Source organism: Gouania willdenowi, chromosome 19 (genome assembly GCF_900634775.1).
Source record: "Gouania willdenowi chromosome 19, fGouWil2.1, whole genome shotgun sequence".
Classification (NCBI taxonomy): Eukaryota; Metazoa; Chordata; class Actinopteri; order Blenniiformes; family Gobiesocidae; genus Gouania; species Gouania willdenowi.
In genome coordinates, this window is record NC_041062.1 from 26,158,975 (window position 1) to 26,179,929 (window position 20,955).

At 35.7% G+C, this 20,955-nt stretch overlaps 1 protein-coding gene across 5 annotated transcripts in view; it reads left to right on the plus strand.

The window, feature by feature from the left end:
* The window catches only part of LOC114481966 (shisa family member 6), a 130,216-nt gene that overhangs the window by 16,204 nt on the left and 93,057 nt on the right, over positions 1 to 20,955 (plus strand). For all 5 annotated transcript variants that reach the window (XM_028477073.1, XM_028477072.1, XM_028477077.1 and 2 more), the window contains exon 4: positions 11,206 to 11,307. In XM_028477073.1, the coding sequence (XP_028332874.1) occupies positions 11,206 to 11,307 (102 nt within the window). The remainder of the gene's footprint in view (positions 1 to 11,205; positions 11,308 to 20,955) is intronic.

The window sequence follows — 20,955 nt, forward strand, 5'->3', positions numbered from 1 at the left end:
TATTTTGCCAATCACTAAAAACACCATAGAGCTGATAACCAATCTGCTCTGGTCACACACGCTCCCTCACTCCACACACAGGTCGAGTGGCTAGCGCATTCATTCACAGTTAAAGGGCCACACACACACACACACACTCTGACAACAGGAGGTTCTGAACGTCCGTCTTTCTGCAGCGAAGTTTCGCGGGATGAGATTTCACTGGAGTTACGAGGCTGCAGCGCCAAACAACGTTCAATGGAAACACATTTAAAGCACAGTTGTGGCCCCACATTGACCAGAATCTTTGCGGTGATTGGACAGAATTGCAGGGCCGTGCAGACTTTGGGCTGAATTAGTATTAATAGTTGCTATCGCAACGTCGCAAATTCCTGGAGGGTCTGATATATGAACACATGAACCTGGCACACACATGTTATTTTAAATGTCGGTTGCGTCTGCGTCAGTTCACTTGGCACAACCCCCCACACACATACACACCCCCTCACTCTACTGCCACATCACTCTCCTCCTAACGACCACAGCTGGAGACACAACTGATGTGCATGGAGGGCTCCCTTTTAGCACGACCTTGCTTGCATTTATAGCTAACAAAGGTTGGTTATCACTGTGTGTGTGTGTGTGTGTGTGTGCGTGTGCGTGTGCTAGCCTAGTTACAGCATGTTTCCCTACCCACGGCTTCAGCCATGTCACCGTGCTGGTCTCCAGGGACCACAGCCTCCCTGCTGATGGACCTGGACTTAAAAGGCACTGACAGTGTGTGTGGTTAATGTGTGCACATAAACGAGGAGGACAATCACTGTAAATGTATATTTATGTACGGATAAATGAGCATTTGGACGATGACGGGCAGGCGGAGAGCTGGGCTCGCCTGCTTTAGTCGAGTTTAGTACTTTCCATATAAATGCCTTCAAATCAGGTGGAGAGATAAATATCTGATGAAATAAGCTAACAAAGTGGATCAAAGTGGATCTTACGCACGTCTGTCCTTTGATCCTCACATGGTCTTTCATTTATATTTTTCCTTTAGTTCTGCTTTAACTTTTCCTCCAGTTTTGGGGTCAGTTGTAATTGTAATTGCATAATTGATAATGAATTAAAATATGAAGTAATTTGGGCCCGAGCACAGCGGTGCGTAGGACCCTATTGAAATGCACCTCGTTTTTATTATTATTCTTACAAAAAGTTCAAAAACTCATATAGCATATTAGTCTGGTGAAAAATGTGATATTTTGGGGGAATTGGACATGTGAATGACAAAATGACATCATCACTGTGGAACTTGTGCAAAATTCTGACATCATCACTCTCGACAGTGATGACATCATCATCACAGACAGATTCCTTGCTTTTATAGGAGTACATCTTGCATCCAACACTGCACTGTTAAAGTACTTTACACATTCATATTTGTATTTTAAACATACATGTTTATTTGGTTGTGTTTTAAAACAATCTTGATAATAAAGTTTAATGTTTACAGATGTTGGATGATGTGCTGGGCTTATGGACATTATCGAGCTAAGTAGATGTTTATTAATCATAGCAGCTTTCATTTGTATGCCAAAAAAATGAGTTAGGGTTTAACTCAACCGTCATTCATAGTCATAGCGCCACCTATTGGTAAAAGGAAATCATAGACATTATATTTGCAGGAAAGTTTGTGACATAATCCTTGAAAATGATCAGCTACGTCTCATCACTTTAACATTTCTGCCACGCCCCCACATGCAACACACCTCAACGTGTGCCACGTTCCGACGTGTGGTTGAAAGGGTCCGTTCATCACTGCTTACAGCTTTAATTGTAATTGTATCTGTAATTGAAAAAAGTGAGTTCAAATAATTGATTTTGTAATTGTAATTGGCATGGAATTTTGATTTGAAAAAACTACTATTTAATGAAATGTAAACCAGCGGAGCCATGTTACAGTTCTATGTCTTACACAAGTAGTTAACAATTATTAAAATATGTTTAAGATCAACTGTTCCGAACACCTGTCACTTCTTTTTTAGCATTAAAAAAAATATGGAAATATATAGGTATGCTATAAATATTAATACCAATATATTCATTGATTGGGAAGCCTAACAAGGTAATCAATAGATGAGAAACTAATTAGATGACATGACATTGATTAGTATATTTTACAGCAGATTTAAGACATGGGTCAAACTGACCCGTTAGCATTACAGATGCTAACAGAAAGCTAACACAGGAGAAATGTTACGTTATTTATTTCAGGCTCACTAATGGTGATCAATTGTAATTGAACCTTAGTAATTGAGAATGTAATTTGAAACTGATTTTTAGGAGGAAAATAATAAAATTGTAATTGAACATGTAATAATTTCTAACTCCAACAGTATAAGGTGATAACCTTGGTGATTTTGATAGAATAAAAGCAGAAACAGTGCAGACAGCAGAATGTGATACCTGCTATTTTTATTTCCTCCACTGATGCCCGTCCTCTAGGTGGGGGGTGTAAACGCAGACTGGCCCCGCAGCCACAACAACACGCAGACCTTGAACATAGAGCAGTGTGTTTCTACGCAGGAGTTTGCCTTTGGTTAAAATAAACAATAAGCTGTTGGATGAGTAATGCCATTTGGCCCACAGCCTCCTTCACATACACTTGATTTATTTACGCACACCACAGGCTAAATGTTTCACTTTTATTTATTCCTTTTATTTCCAACACCGTTGCTCGGTTTACGCTGTGATATTGTTCTATTGTACAGGATGAATAAAGGTAGAGTAGTGGTGTTTCTACTGTGCTGCTCATTCAACACAAGCCAAAGGAAGTGTCTTTGCTTTCAGCGAGAAGTCCTCCAAACGCTTAGTGCAGTGGCCTCGTATTAAAGAGATCCCCCAACCTGAGGTATACAGTAACTACTCAAAAATGCTTTCATGTGGACTGTGAGGATGTCTCGTTTCTGTAAGATAAGGCAAAAGTTTAATAAATAGGGTTTTTTTTAATGTGGCGTCCAATGTAAAGTTGCACAGGCTAAAATACACAGGAAGTGCAACAAATCATAAATCATAAAAACATGTGTGAATGTTACTTTTGACCAGATTAACAGTAATATTTGTGATATTTATTTTCTCGTAAAAATATGTCGGCGTTAAATCTAAATGTTTAATCTAAATCTAAATGTTAAATCTAAATGTCACGGAGTGACACTAATTATTTAGCTAATATCCAAGCTTATTTTGGTGAATTTGCATATTTGCTAACTATTTAGTTTCACCTGTTACATTTAGATTTAACATTATATTTTTACGAAAAAATTAAAAAATCCCAAATTTGGACAAAAGTAACATTAAAAAAATTACATACTTTTTAAAATGTGGTTTGTTGGTAAATGTTGCTAAAAGTTGCTGTTAATTTTAGCATTTGCAACTTTACAATAGACACCCAATACTTTTTACACTTCTGAACACTTTTTAAACTTTATCCACTCAGATGATTAGAATGACACTCATTAATCATAATTATACCATAGTTTTAATCACCAGGTGAGAAACTCATCTCATATTTCTGTAAAATCTGCTAAAAATGTTAAATATTTTGGGGTATATTTTGGTCATAAAGTTATTCAAATACCTTGATTAATATCACTGAATGTCTTTTATGTCAAATAAATCCATAGAATGAAGTTTGGTTGAATTCGGTTTGGTTGCATATTTAACTACAACATAATTTATCATTAACTAGACATCCTTACAGTTAAAATGATACCAAACTCAACTTGTGATACCTCAGTTTGGTTACCATCTATACATTCCTATAATAATAGTTCCAATAAAAAAAAGCAGAATGTAAATGTAAAAGCTAAACGTCTAACATAGATTATTAGTTATTATTAGTCATGTCTGTCCTGATTACATAATTCAGGCTGTGCAACTGTTCATCACAAACACAACAATAATAAATAAACTCATATTTACATTACAGGGCCTGATCCTGACTATTGAGAATGTTTGAAACTCGAGGCCTGGGGGGCCAAATTTGGCCCTTCAGAGTGTCCAATTGGTCCCACAGGAGGAATTAAAAATACACATTAAGTAAATTATATAAAATTCAGTTGTAGAAACAGTATCTCAGTCTTTGTAAATTCATAAATGATGAAACTGTACAATATAAATAAATCACATTGTACAGTAGCTTTAGCCTGATTGATGGTTGACTCCTCAGTGTAAACAGTTTTAAGCTCTGGTTCTGGTCTTTGTGTGAGTTACATGTTCTCCCTGAGTGACTGTGATTGTGTTTAAAGGTCAACTGTTGTAGATGATCACAGTGTGTGAGGATAACTTTGACGTGACCTTCTCGTACACGTAGAGCTGGAGATATTTATTAATTACACAAACATACTGTATGATTTACCTTTATTAACTAAAAGTGTTTAATTCTCACTAGGGACTTAAATAATTATATGTTTAACACATTTTTATACAAATCTGGTGAGAAAGAAGGGCAGTGGTTCTCAACCTTGGGGTACACGTAGGGTTCCACCTTTCAGAAAATTAAAAAGGGAACCTCATGAGACTGTGAACAAAATCTTCATAAATAGAAACGTGGACATAGAACAGTGTTTACCAAACGTTATTACCACATGTACCCTGAGCTCATGTTACAGTAAATATGATTTATTAGTGTTTGCTGACTCGTCTAAATTCTTTCTGTCTCGTCCAACATTAACCTTGAATTTAAGCCTTTTTGCTCAATTTAGAATTTGAACTTCATTTTTTGATGTATTTTAGAGTTGATTCATGGATGTGCGCATGTAAAAAAAAATGATAATGTTGAAAAATAACCTGAAATGTGTGTGTACCTCCTGAAAGGTGTTCAAGTATATAATACCTAGGGCAGCATTCTGCTACCATTATTCTCAAAAGAAGCATTTTTCTCCTTCTCATCTGGATTAAAATATCATCTCAATGAAGACGATGTAGACAATTCTGTACGTAGTTATAAACAGGGTTGGGCATCGTTTGGATTTTAACGATTCCAATTCTCAATTTTGATTCCTGTTCTAAACGATTCTCGATTCCAATTCTTTGAGTGGTGCAGATCAACAGGTCACAGATTTCACAGGATCCTTTTTTCATTTGAAAAAGCCTTTACACAGGTTATTTTATTCACTCACTGTTTGGTGTAAAAGTTAAAATAACAAGTTGGCAGTGGTCTAAAGAACAAAGAGCTGTAGATGTATATGAAACCAAATTAAAACAAACTCCAATCCTGGAGCAGTCGTGTAACACATTATTATTAAGATGATCATGTCTGTGTTTTCAGGCAGTAATCGTGGCCGTTCTGCACAGATTGTGTTCCTGCAGTAGTGAACACATGAGATGATATGACATATGAGAAGACCAGACATAACAGTAAAGGATAAGTTTGTTTCTGGCAGCAGGGTCAGAAGATGTGATGGTGACATCATCAACCTCTCCTGTGAGGTCCTCTTCATGGCATCCTCCTCAGCAAAAAGCTCCTCCAGTGGAGACTTCTTAGATTGTTTGGAAGGAAGAGGCTGATAAACAAACACAGAACAGTTATGAGTAAAAAAAATATTAAATATAATATCACTAATGTCTATTTACATTCTCTTTTTCCTCCTCGCTCTGTTGGTTTCCCTCGTCATACGTCACACTGACCTCTCCTACATCTACATCATCTACATCTACATCTACAGACATGGTCACAGACTGTCACTGACTACAGACAACATAATATGGAGAGGGACACGTAGATATGAACAATGAACTGTCTATAATAGAATATGTGATAATAAAGACATGCACTTACTGTAAGTGATTAACAGTAGAGTTGTTGTCGTAAGGTGATTAAAAAAGTATAAAGTGTTAAGGATTACTGTGTCAATGATGTCAAATGAAATATGAAATGTTTAGAGTTTATATGACATTTCATCTGCTCACAGTTAAACAGTAACTTCTGTTTGATTCATTCCCACAATGCACTGCAGTGGTGTTGTTTATCGTATTGTTAAAGTGATGATCTAAGTCATCCTCATTGTTTAAAACAGTAAAAACAGAAACACTATTGCATCAACACAGAAACAGAAGTATTGAAACCATTTTTAATCATCATTAATGTGAGAGCATGAGTTATTATTACTTTATAACAGGTTGATCCAGATTCTTTTCTTCAAGTTTCTCCAGCTTTTGCAGGATCAGCAGATCTGAATGAGTAAAGAACTCACATCATCCTGATGACGTCTGTGTGTGAAAGAATACACATCCTTTAAACATAAGCAGAACTATTTCATTTCATTATATTTAATACAGAAAAACACTGTACTAAATAATGTCTTAGTACCTGCATATTATTCACTTATTTATACATTTCTATACTATTAGCATTTTACATCATCATCATCCAACACTCATTATTACTTTGTTTATACTATGTGTAAGAAGTACATGCCTCCATTAGCACATACTGTACTCTATTATAGACTGTACTGGTCTCTGTGCTGCTGTCTAATTGTATTGTATTGCAGCTCTGACATGAACAAGAAAATCACAAATACATAGAGATATAACATTAATATAACAGTTATATTGTGTAATTATACAGATGTATGTTATTGCATTATTTGTTGATACCTGCAACATGTACAGTGCATTGTGTGCAGTGCACCACTAAAAGACAGAACTTTGTGCTACAATCATACTTAGGACCTCCTGCTTCTCCTGTAGAACCACCTTTGCCATCAATGGCGTCTTTATCCAGACGTTGATGGTTTGCAGTGAACCACTAAAGCTGCTGAAGCACACACTGTGTGTTGTTAGGTTCAGTGAATGAGTGAACAACTCATCTTCACAAACTGCAGACGTTTGATGGCTACGTCCATATTATCCACTGGAACTACTACTACTTTATCAAACACGCCACATTCTGTGTCACAGCTTTTGTTGCCAGAACGTTTGTCCTCGTGTTGCCTCATAGTGACAGTTAGAAGGTCCTGTGTAAGGCTCATAACAGTAACACTACGCTCTGACATTACATTTGATTTTTCAACCTGGTACTAAGATGTGATCAATGTATTAGTTAAATAGTCCCTTGTAGGAGGGGGGGGGGGGGGGATCATATCCATATTTATTTAAATAACAGCAATGTGCAATAAATACACAAACACTTTAGCACATAAAGGGACGGGTGGCAACCCTAGGTACAGGTCCCCATTTGGGGTCGCGAGACACTGGGAGGGGGACGTCAGATGCCTTCAAGAAACTAAGAATATTTTTTGTACAATTTGAAATCATTTTTACCTTTTTTTCTATAACTTCACTAAATTGACCATATTTTAACATATTTTCATCACTTTTTCTGCCATAATTTCGCTCCTTTTATTACATTTTTGCTACATTTCTGACACTTCTACATCACATTTTAATGACTTTTCTACCCCTAATGTCTATATGTTGACCCATTATTGTCATTTTTAACCTCTTTTCACCATATTTAATGATTATTTTTGCCTATTTGCCCATTATTTGCTAGTTTAAACTATTATCTGTGTTTTTGTCCACTCTAGTTTACAACTTTTAACTACTTTTTGTGGTTTTCAAAATCTCATTTCACCACCTTTTCCACCATTTTTGGTCACTTTGAACCATTTTATTTTTTGATTAAAACAAGGATTTCTATCTTTAAAATGACGATAATATTAGTAAACGTTCCTGGATAACAGTGGATATTATGGACCCCAAAAATCTCTCCCCTTTATTCCCCCTTATAGATGGTCCTGTCTCCACATGACTGTTCTTCAGCTACAGTGGGGGTCCCTGCTCTATGGGACCTTTATTTTGGGGTTTGTGGCCTAAAGAGGTTCAGAACCACTGCTTTAGAACACCCTCCTGACCCCGCCCATCTTATGCATCAGCACGTTTAACAGAGTCCTCCTCCTGACTCCACCTGTGTTAAACATAATGTTTTTGAAACAGCTGGAATGCACATGTGCACATGGAGATGACTTCACTTCTTCTTCATTTGTTCATCCAGACATTTACAGTATCTGCTCCTCATTCCAGCTACTGCTTGTTTCAGAGCTGGTTTAGTTTAAAAAGGCTTTCAACATTAGGACATACTGCTAATTAACAAAGCTATGAAACAGGTTTTATTAAAATACTGATGAATGACACTGAACCTTTTACAGTTTACACCAGAGATGGACAACTTTTATCACAGTGACAGCTTCAAAATGGATTGTTTAGTGTATTTTCCTGCTTGTTTAGTGTATTTGGTTTAGTTCAGTTATTTTTTCTACATTTGTAGTTGTCTTGTGTGAAAAATACACAAAGGCACTAAAAAACACACATAAGTACAGATATACAAAAAAAGCACAGTATTTGTGTATTTTTCTGTAATGTTTGCTGTTTTTCAGGTCAATTTGTTCATTTACTTTTTGAGGGCCACTTAAAATTGGCCCCTGAACTGCCAGTTGCCCATGTCTGGGCCACACATTCCTAAATCCATTCCAGCAATCATAATGTGGTAATACTATAATGCTAATGTCATGTAAATTAGCCCTAGCTGCTAGCAGTTAAGCTTAGCAGAGCTTGGATTCAGGTAACGGCCCCACGTTGGCCATCAAGTGGCACTTTGAACCGGGTTCATGGTATAATTACCTCATTATTCTCATTTTTTCCACTCCGAGCGCTAATTCAGAGGTGTCGGTGTGTGGTAGGAAAGTCTGATTAAATGTGTGATTTCACCACCCACCAACCTTACATCACGACAGCATCCAGTCAGACTCAAAGTCAGAGTGGACGATGATAAATGAATTCCTCTGTGGACTGGTCACGATGCCTCACTGTGTAGCCGGAGATCAGATGTTTAGAGTTGTCAGTGAAGTGTTCGACCAATCACAGACGAGACGGTCGAAGACGAACCAGACGTGGAGAATTCCTCGTACTTATTCCATCTGTGTCCACGTTACATTTGAACTGAATCATTTATTCATCACAACAGTGAAATCACACATTTTATGCTTCTTGATCATATTCCATTACTAACAGATTTACAGTATGTGACACTTAATAATCTAAAAATGACCTTTAAAAGAGGAAATACTTAAATAAAAAAAGAGAAACATTTGACATTTAAATTAACAAGTAAAACAAAACAATTTAAATGTGACATTTTTTGGCTGTGATAATGATGTGAAAGTAACAGATTACAATTACTCACATTACTGTAATTGAGTAGCTCATATATATACATATATATATATATATATATATATATATATATATATATATATATATATATATATATATATATATATATATGAGCTACCTGCTGTTAAAAAATAGAATCTGTAACTTACTCTAAGTTTTGCTATTATAAGGTCATTTATTTTATTACTTTTTGGATTACTTCAATACAAAACATGCAAATAAAGACACAAGAGGATAGAATACATGTAACATGTTCACTGTATTATTTTAGATCAACATAAAAACACCTTTTACAGTCAGTTAGTAGTTTAAATAAATAAGATTATCAATCAGTTTACTCATTAATTCTGAACAATTCAGTTGAATCATTGACCGAGACCACAGACTATACAATAATCATTATTGTATGGTGTATAATAAATGTTACAGTTTTGTAGAATATGTAGGTTTGAACTAGTTCTATAATTATAGTTACAAATCTTACATACATAACATAGTTACTAACAATTGTCATTTCTATTAGTTTTAGTGATTAACATGCTCCAAAGTTCATTATAATTTTGTCTACACTGGTGTCAGCATGTATTTCATGTACTGTACAGGTCGTGACTTTAATTAAATATGTGTCAAATACTATTTGCTGAAAATGATTTCCTAGATAAACAAATGTAGTTCGTCTGTATCCTGCAGCTTTCTGCCAGAAATATTTAGATTTCACTAAAACATCATTTGTTTCCTGTCTTCAAACGTCCCTGAGAAGAGCTTTTAATAAACTGGATTGTTATAATGTACAACAGATCAAATAAAACTTAATATTTGCACACTATGATCAGAATTAGCTGTTACTGTAATAGGTTTATATTGTATCAGTTCTGTGTTCATTGTAGATGTTCTTAATTCCCACTGCGTTGACAGTCAGTGAAGGCAACTCAAGGATGCGGCGTGACGTACTGATATAATATCTGAGCATGCACATTACCGGAAAATGAGTTTTTGCTACTTCCGCTGTGCTGGGATTGTTCATTCAATTTCAAAGTAAATGTTCAAAGTTAATTTTTAGCATAAAATTCACTTCACTGACAAATAACTATAAATACATGATTACACTTCTTAATACACAATATTAATGTGAATTACAACAAAGATATCATTGTATCTCAGTATGACAATTTGTGCATGGCAGTTCCAGCACGGGTAAAATCCCAGTACGCTGCGTGCTGAGAATGCTAATCTGTATCTCAGTACGGTTACAAACTCAGTACGTGACACGGGTTCATGATGATAAACAGCCATGCAGCAGCACGTTGTTCCATGTGTTCATTCTTATGTGTGCATGCGTACTGTGTATCTGCTGCATGGTGTATGTTCTGCTTGCTTTTAAAATGTAATTCCCATTTGTATCAAAAATACTGGTAATCTGATTACATGTTTTACATTTACATAATTTTTGTATCAGATCACGTACAGCTGTTACTTGTAATCTGTTACTCCCCAATCCTGCGTATATTCTATATTAAACCACAGTGTTTGTATTAGCTGTGAGGTAGTAGGGTAGGAGGAGCCAGGATTGTCAGGAGGAGGAGTTTTCACCTTATGATGTCACAATGTGAGAAAAATCCTACTTTCCTGTTTGGAGCTGACTTTTTATAACATGTGGAATAACAAGAGAGGGAGGAAACAGAAGTTTTCATATTTGACCCTCTGAATGAGGCGAAATGAATGTTTATCACTATAGAAAAATTATAAAGTGATTTATTCATGATAGGAAAATAAATGGAGACAGCAGCTCTACCTCCCATAAAACAATATATGATCTATGTGCTGTAGTTCCTAAAAAAAAGGAAGCTTAAAATAGAAGAAAAATAACGACGCATAAAATAAAAGTTTACAATTTGAATATTGAATAATTACGGAATAATTAGTAAAGATTTAAGAATGTTTTAGACCCAAGCGTGCGTGGGATATTTGTTGAAATTTATCATGTTTTTGTTTTTTCAGGACTTCACTTTGGAAAGGAAAGCGTTAGAAGCAGCGGTGGCGCCGACATTCACAACTTCATCTCCTCTGGCTTTGTGACGCTGGGTCGTGGACACCAGAAAGGTAGGAACTCCTGTTCTGTGGCTATGCTTTTAAATACACACACACACACACACACACACACACACACGATCATTAGTGGGGAGCGGGCAGAGTTTTTCCCATGGGTTATAACACTGATTAGTATTCCTCCGCCTCGTCGGCTCAACTCTTGTGATTTATTTCCCTCCTTTTTCGCCCTGACCGCTCTGAGCCACTACGTGTACGTGTTAGTGTAACTGTGTGTTAGTGTAACGGTGTGTTTGTGTAACTGTGTGTTTGTGTAACGGTGTGTTTGTGTAACGGTGTGTTTGTGTAACATTGTGTTTGTGTAACGGTGTGTTTGTGTAACGGTGTGTTTGTGTAACGGTGTGTTTGTGTAACGGTGTGTTTGTGTAACATTGTGTTTGTGTAACGGTGTGTTTGTGTAAAGGTGTGTTTGTGTAACGGTGTGTTTGTGTAAAGGTGTGTTTGTGTAACGGTGTGTTTGTGTAACATTGTGTTTGTGTAACGGTGTGTTTGTGTAACGGTGTGTTTGTGTAACATTGTGTTTGTGTAACGGTGTGTTTGTGTAACGGTGTGTTTGTGTAAAGGTGTGTTTGTGTAACGGTGTGTTTGTGTAACGGTGTGTTTGTGTAACGGTGTGTTTGTGTAAAGGTGTGTTTGTGTAACGGTGTGTTTGTGTAACGGTGTGTTTGTGTAACGGTGTGTTTGTGTAACGGTGTGGTTGTGTAACGGTGTGTTTGTGTAACGGTGTGGGGGTTGCCAGATAAGCTCTTTTACCCTCCTCACTGTTTAATTTAATGCTTGTGCCGTTTTACAGTTAATGGCTGTTTGGTTGAAACCTATTGAAGCTGATGTATTTCAAACTGTAAATATACATAAAGCTTCTAATTACTGAAAACAACCACAGACTTATTTTTGGAAAATGACCAGTTTAAACACAAAAGCACATTTTGAGTTTGATCCCAGTAATGGGTGCACTTTATTTCACAGTGTGTTAAAGGAAATTACCAAATCAATTTGTAACGGTACAAATAAAGAAAGTCTTTGGTAGAAATCAATGGAGTCTTTGATGCCAGTGTGTGTGTGTGTGTGTGTGTAGTCGTGACAACAGACCTTATTCTGTTTCAACCTTTCATTAGAGAGAATCAAACCACTGCTTCTATATTTCACACAATGCAGCAACAACTCAACACCATCATGTTTGTTATAAAGACTTTTAAAGTTTACTGTATTTGTTCAGTTTGTGTCAACTCTGTAAAATCTTCTGTATCCAAGTTCAATTTTGTCTTGATTTGGAGACTTGATGAGTTTTTATTCCACATGTTACCTGAGACTAGACTCAGTATATACTGTAGTATGATTCTAAATCAGTCATTTTAATGCTACTTAAATACAGTAATTAGTTACATTTCTACACCCAACCTTTACAGAGTAAATTATTATTTTTTGTTTTAAAATGATTAACAGACATTAATGGACCGAGACTAGAAAAATTTGTAGCCGACCAATCAGATTAAACATAATGTATCACATCATAGTGACCAATCAGATTAAACGTAATGTATCACATCATAGTGACCAATCAGATTAAACGTAATGTATCACATCATAGTGACCAATCAGATTAAACGTAATGTATCACATCATAGTGACTAATCAGATTAAACATAATGTATCATCATAATGACCAATCAGATTAAACGTAATGTATCACATCTTAGCCGACCAATCAGATTAAACGTAATGTATCACATCATAGTGACCAATCAGATTAAACGTAATGTATCACATCATAGCTGACCAATCAGATTAAACATAATGTATCACATCATAGTGACCAATCAGATTAAACGTAATGTATCACATCATAGTGACCAATCAGATTAAACGTAATGTATCACATCATAGTGACCAATCAGATTAAACGTAATGTATCACATCATAGTGACCAATCAGATTAAACGTAATGTATCACATCATAGTGACTAATCAGATTAAACATAATGTATCATCATAATGACCAATCAGATTAAACGTAATGTATCACATCATAGCCGACCAATCAGATTAAACGTAATGTATCACATCATAGTGACCAATCAGATTAAACGTAATGTATCACATCATAGTGACCAATCAGATTAAACGTAATGTATCACATCATAGTGACCAATCAGATTAAACGTAATGTATCACATCATAGTGACTAATCAGATTAAACATAATGTATCATCATAATGACCAATCAGATTAAACGTAATGTATCACATCATAGCCGACCAATCAGATTAAACGTAATGTATCACATCATAGTGACCAATCAGATTAAACGTAATGTATCACATCATAGCTGACCAATCAGATTAAACATAATGTATCACATCATAGTGACCAATCAGATTAAACGTAATGTATCACATCATAGTGACCAATCAGATTAAACGTAATGTATCACATCATAGTGACCAATCAGATTAAACGTAATGTATCACATCATAGTGACCAATCAGATTAAACGTAATGTATCACATCATAGTGACTAATCAGATTAAACATAATGTATCATCATAATGACCAATCAGATTAAACGTAATGTATCACATCATAGCCGACCAATCAGATTAAACGTAATGTATCACATCATAGTGACCAATCAGATTAAACGTAATGTATCACATCATAGCTGACCAATCAGATTAAACATAATGTATCACATCATAGTGACCAATCAGATTAAACGTAATGTATCACATCATAGTGACCAATCAGATTAAACATAATGTATCACATCATAGCTGACCAATCAGATTAAACATAATGTATCACATCATAGCTGACCAATCAGATTAAACATAATGTATCACATCATAGTGACCAATCAGATTAAACATAATGTATCACAACATAGCCGACCAATCAGATTAAACGTAATGTATCACATCATAGCCAACCAATCAGATTAAACCTAATGTATCACATCATAGTGACCAATCAGATTAAACATAATGTATCACATCATAGCTGACCAATCAGATTAAACATAATGTATCACATCATAGTGACCAATCAGATTAAACATAATGTATCACATCATAGTGACCAATCAGATTAAACGTAATGTATCACATCATAGTGACCAATCAGATTAAACATAATGTAACACATCATAGTGACCAATCAGATTAAACATAATGTATCACATCATAGTGACCAATCAGATTAAACGTAATGTATCACATCATAGCTGACCAATCAGATTAAACATAATGTATCACATCATAGTGACCAATCAGATTAAACGTAATGTATCACATCATAGTGACCAATCAGATTAAACATAATGTATCACATCATAGCTGACCAATCAGATTAAACGTAATGTATCACATCATAGCTGACCAATCAGATTAAACATAATGTATCACATCATAGCTGACCAATCAGATTAAACATAATGTATCACATCATAGTGACCAATCAGATTAAACATAATGTATCACATCATAGCCGACCAATCAGATTAAACGTAATGTATCACATCATAGCCAACCAATCAGATTAAACCTAATGTATCACATCATAGTGACCAATCAGATTAAACATAATATATCACATCATAGTGACCAATCAGATTAAACGTAATGTATCACATCATAGCCGACCAATCAGATTAAAGGTAATGTATCACATCATAGCCGACCAATCAGATTAAACGTAATGTATCACATCATAGCCGACCAATCAGATTAAACCTAATGTATCACATCATAGTGACCAATCAGATTAAACATAATGTATCACATCATAGTGACCAATCAGATTAAACGTAATGTATCACATCATAGTGACCAATCAGATTAAACGTAATGTATCACATCATAGTGACCAATCAGATTAAACATAATGTATCACATCATAGCTGACCAATCAGATTAAACATAATGTATCACATCATAGTGACCAATCAGATTAAACGTAATGTATCATAGCTGACCAATCAGATTACACATAATGTATCACATCATAGTGACCAATCAGATTAAACATAATGTATCACATCATAGTGACCAATCAGATTAAACGTAATGTATCACATCATAGTGACCAATCAGATTAAACGTAATGTATCATAGCTGACCAATCAGATTACACATAATGTATCACATCATAGCCGACCAATCAGATTGAACGTAATGTATCACATCATAGCTGACCAATCAGATTAAACATAATGTATCACATCATAGTGACCAATCAGATTAAACGTAATGTATCATAGCTGACCAATCAGATTACACATAATGTATCACATCATAGTGACCAATCAGATTAAACATAATGTATCACATCATAGTGACCAATCAGATTAAACGTAATGTATCATAGCTGACCAATCAGATTAAACGTAATGTATCACATCATAGTGACCAATCATATTAAACGTAATGTATCATAGCTGACCAATCAGATTACACATAATGTATCACATCATAGCTGACCAATCAGATTAAACATAATGTATCACATCATAGCCAACCAATCAGATTAAACGTAATGTATCACATCATAGTGACCAATCAGATTAAACGTAATGTATCACATCATAGTGACCAATCAGATTAAACATAATGTATCACATCATAGCTGACCAATCAGATTAAACGTAATGTATCACATCATAGCTGACCAATCAGATTAAACGTAATGTATCACATCATAGTGACCAATCAGATTAAAGGTATTGTATCACATCATAGTGACCAATCAGATTAAAGGTATTGTATCACATCATAGTGACCAATCAGATTAAATGTAACGTACGGAACCAAAACAGCATTAAATGTTGGTTTTTTTCCATATGTTGTTAGTCGTGCCACTTTCTATGGTTCAGATTGTGGTTTCTTTATATTATATTATGTTATGTTATATTATATTATATTATATTATATTATATTATATTATATTATATTATATTATATTATATTATATTATATTATATTATATTATATTATATTATATTATATTATATTGTTACACACTTGGCACATTTGGCATGTTTTAGAGTTTATAAATGTATCTATACCTGATAATTTTTGACAAACCTTTTATTTTCTACAGTTATAATTATGGTAGATTCTCTTTTTCTTTTTAAGTTTCTACATGAGATGTTTACTGTATGTGAGGGACTCGTACCAAGATTTATTACCAGCAATAAACGTGGGGGGTGAAAGTAACTATTTAATGGAAGTATTTGAGTAGATGTATCAGTTCTATTTAAAGTATCAGACACATTTAAAACGACTCTGGTGGAAACTCTACGTATGAAACCATTTCAGCTTTTTATGGACCATGTTTTGCACAGTTTGATGACACGAGTTGTGATTTGTCCTTTGATGCACTCTTACTTTTCCTAACCTGCTGATTTCCTGCTCATCAACATAATTACAGCGTCTGATGAACTGATTGGGTCCAGGGTGGTCTCAGACCAAATATCTCTGCTTTGTTTCTGGAAACACTGGAGCTGCAGGCGCTGAGAAACGACTTTTCCTTCCGTCATTAATTCTAATGAGGAAAGCAGGTAGAATTAGCTGTTAGCTTTGTTTTCATCACTATCTTCTCACTACGGTATCACATTCATCCTGGAGAAGAAAATGAATGTTTTTGCACTTTTACTGGTGATCACTCGTCTGCTACACAGGTTAACAACAGTCTGGAACACGGTTAGCCTAGCATGGTTAGCCTAGCATGTCGATAGTTCAGCAGTTTTACACAAAACAAAAAAAAGAGAGCAAAGCATCACAGTTTGTAATGAATGTAACGTGTAAATAAGTCGTGGTGGAGCTGCAAACACAACATGAACTCATTCACCATTTAAGAAACACCACACCACTGAATATGATGCATTTCAAGCTAGCAATTAAGCTAATGCTAATGCTAGCAAGAGCAAAGAGCCAATCAATTAGCCTCTGTTTGTTTAAATTTATGATCTGTTATTCTGTAGTTGTTGGAAATTATTTTTAGATTAATATTTTTACATTTAAATATCCACAAAGCTCCTGAATTTAGACATTTTTTATTATTTTTATTTTTGCTCTACAAGAAAATCTAAAACTCTGGACGTTTTTTGGTGGTTTAAGATGTTTTGTAGATGATTATTTTATCATCTACCTCAAACCCTGTGATTTTCTTTATTTGTAATACCAAAATACTGCTGACTGTGCACTTTATGTTAGAGCTCCAAACAGGTCTACAGTGGAACCTGATGGACACGTTTATTTAGTTTGTTTTTATAATGTGAAACATGAAAGACTAAAGGAACTTTTCATTTATGTCTGAGATAACTACGTCATGTACAGTTAAAACAATGCGTTTGTATTGTTTCATGAATATTGTTCAATGTTTTACAATAAAATAATAACGTTCAAGGCGTTTAATGTCAGTTATAAAAAAGGTGCAGCCATTGGTTGAATATTTGGCTTCTTTAGTGTTTCTATCAAATGCTTTTCTACCAAACCTCCTCCACTCTCTCTCTCACTCTTCAAACGCCACTAGAGCTAAAATAGTTCCAACGACACAGACCATCATTTGGCCCTTGACCAACAGAAGAGTAGAAATTGCTTCTGTCTGCTTTTAAAACAACTCTCTGTGTTTCTTTATCGGCTAAATGTCAGAAAGCACTGGATCCTCACTTGACTTCCAGCCTTGGATTCATCCAGAAAGGTTCCAGAGATGTTCTGAACCCATGCTGAGAGGGCGAGCCGTGGGCTGCTGGGATGAGTCACATTAAAGTTAATGACACGTAAACACTCCGTCCCACTTCAACCTTTCCTCTCAAAGTAGTCGCTGTGAGTTATAAAAAGTGTAGGAAAAATAGCTGCACATACTGTACATGTGGAGACGAATATTGTTTCTGACACAATATCCAGGAACTAGAAAACCAGAAAACTGTCCATCAAGACGTCTGCTAGCGTCTAATTACGCAGGCTTGGTAATTACGTGTATGTTTGTGTGGTGCTGTGAAGCCCTGAGGGGGGCGGGGTCAGGAGGTGTTGCTGAGCCTCAGCACAGCTGGATGCACAGCCTCACATCTGTAGAAAACAACTGTGTTAAATGAGATCAGCTACAAACTCTGAGAGCGACGCCCCAAACTAGTCTGATTCACCTTTTCCTCTCCTCAGATCACCCTGTGGACAGCCAGATTAAACCAGATTAAACCAGATTAAACCAGACCAAACCAGACCAAACCAGATTAAACCAGATTAAACCAGACCAAACCAGATTAAACCAGACCACACCAGACCAAACCAGATTAAACCAGACCAAACCAGACTAAACCAGACTAAACCAGACCACACCAGATTAAACCAGACCAAACCAGACCAAACCAGATTAAACCAGACCAAACCAGACTAAACCAGACTAAACCAGACCACACCAGATTAAACCAGACCAAACCAGATTAAACCAGACCAAACCAGATTAAACCAGACCAAACCAGACCAAACCAGACCAAACCAGACCAAACCAGACCAAACCAGATTAAACCAGACTAAACCAGACCACACCAGACTAAACCAGACCAAACCAGATTAAACCAGACCAAACCAGATTAAACCAGACTAAACCAGACCACACCAGATTAAACCAGACCAAACCAGATTAAACCAGACCAAACCAGATTAAACCAGACCAAACCAGACCAAACCAGACCAAACCAGACTAAACCAGATTAAACCAGATTAAACCAGACCAAACCAGATTAAACCAGACTAAACCCTTCACAGGACACAGGTTAGAGAACCATGTCAGGTTAGAATCTTCTGTCGTTTCTAAAAGAACAAGTTCTGATGAACCACGGCCTGTGGAACGTTTCCGCTCTGAATAGAATTCAGTTGAATGACTTGGTTCTACAAGGTTCTAGACATCTACTCATAGAACCCATGTCAGTTTACAGCCCGATTTAACGAGCATTAATGGAGTAGTTGGTGTAATGGGCCCCATTCATACATTGGGCGACCGTGGCTCAGGTGGTAGTGGGTCGTCTTCTGATCGAGAGGTTGGGGGTTCGATCCCAGTACCTGACCATGTGTCGAAGTGTCCTTGGGCAAGACACTGAACCCTAAGTTGCTCCCAGTGGTCGACTAGTGCCTTGCATGTCAGTCCTGTCCCACTGGTGTGTGAATGTGAGAGTGATTGGGTGAATGAGCTGATATGTAAAGCGCTTTGAGACTGTTTCAGTGGTGATAAAGCTCTATATAAAATCAAGTCCATTTACTATTGGTATGTGTCACTGACCAACTGTTGCAATATTTGACTCACAAATAAATGAGAAAACAACTTTAATGGTAATTGGGGTCCCCCCCCTCAGCGTCCACATCCATAGATTATATCTACCAAATTTCAGCCTGATTTGTTCATGAATAACAGAGGAGTGATTTTAACTAGTGTAAACAACAACAACAACAACGACAACGTCAGGGCGTTATGAGTTCGGTAGCTCAGCCTAAAAAGAGTCTAGTTTGTGAATTTCAGTGAATTTCTTTTAAGAACAGATTTTTGCTCCTAATGATTTAGTCATTTTAAAAAAAACTGATGTTAAATATATATATTTTAATAGTGTAAAACACATTTCAGGCAAAAAAGATGGAATTTCAGTTATTTTGACAGAAACATTTATCTTTTCCTCAAATGTTTTGCTGCTAACATTAATATGTTACCAAATGATCAACAACCATAAATGAATAGAGTATTTATTAGTGATTAGTTTTATTTGCACATGAAACATAAAGTAGACATCTGCTGGTTGAACATGGCACAGTGACTGTATGACTAATAATAACTATGACTAACTAATGATTAGAATAACTGTGATAATGTTCTCATCACTCACTGCATGATCGTTTCACTACATCAGTCTATTCATGGATATTTACTAACAGCATGTACAGTAAATACATCTCTGACCTCAGTGACGTCAACAAAGTCCATTTTAAACCAGATATAATGATCCATCAGATACATAAAGCTTTAGATTTTTACATACTGTATTCATAATCCTGTTTCTCACTGTAAACTATTTACTGTTCACAGTGTTTACTTGTGTCTATTAAATGTGTGTTTTTTCACCTGAGGAATATGAAAATCATTCAAAAATCACACATTAAAATGTGGAGCATTAGTACATTAGTGTTTCATAGTCATCTTATTATTGGAGACAGGACCATCTTTAAGGGGGAATAAAGGGGGTCAGATTGTTGGGGTCCATCCATAAAGTCAGTAAAATGATGGTCCATTGTTCTATGAATCTGTGATAACCACATTTATTTATTCATCTGAATAATATCCACTGTTATCCAGGAACGTTTATTATTATTATTATAATCATCTTAAAGATGGAAATCCTGGTTTTAATCTGAAATTTTATCTTCATTGCACTTTTTTTTCTATGTGTTGCCTTCTGTTGTCTTTTTATTGAGCTGTCATGTCAGCACTTTTCCCCACTGTGGGATAATTAAAGAATCTCTACTCTAATTAAAATGGGTTAAAAGTGACCAAAAACAGACAAAAAAAGTGGTAAAAAGGGTTGAAAGTGTCAGTATTGGAACAGTTAGTTCTTATTTAAATGTACATACACATGTACACCTTGTGTACACAACGGTCCATCTC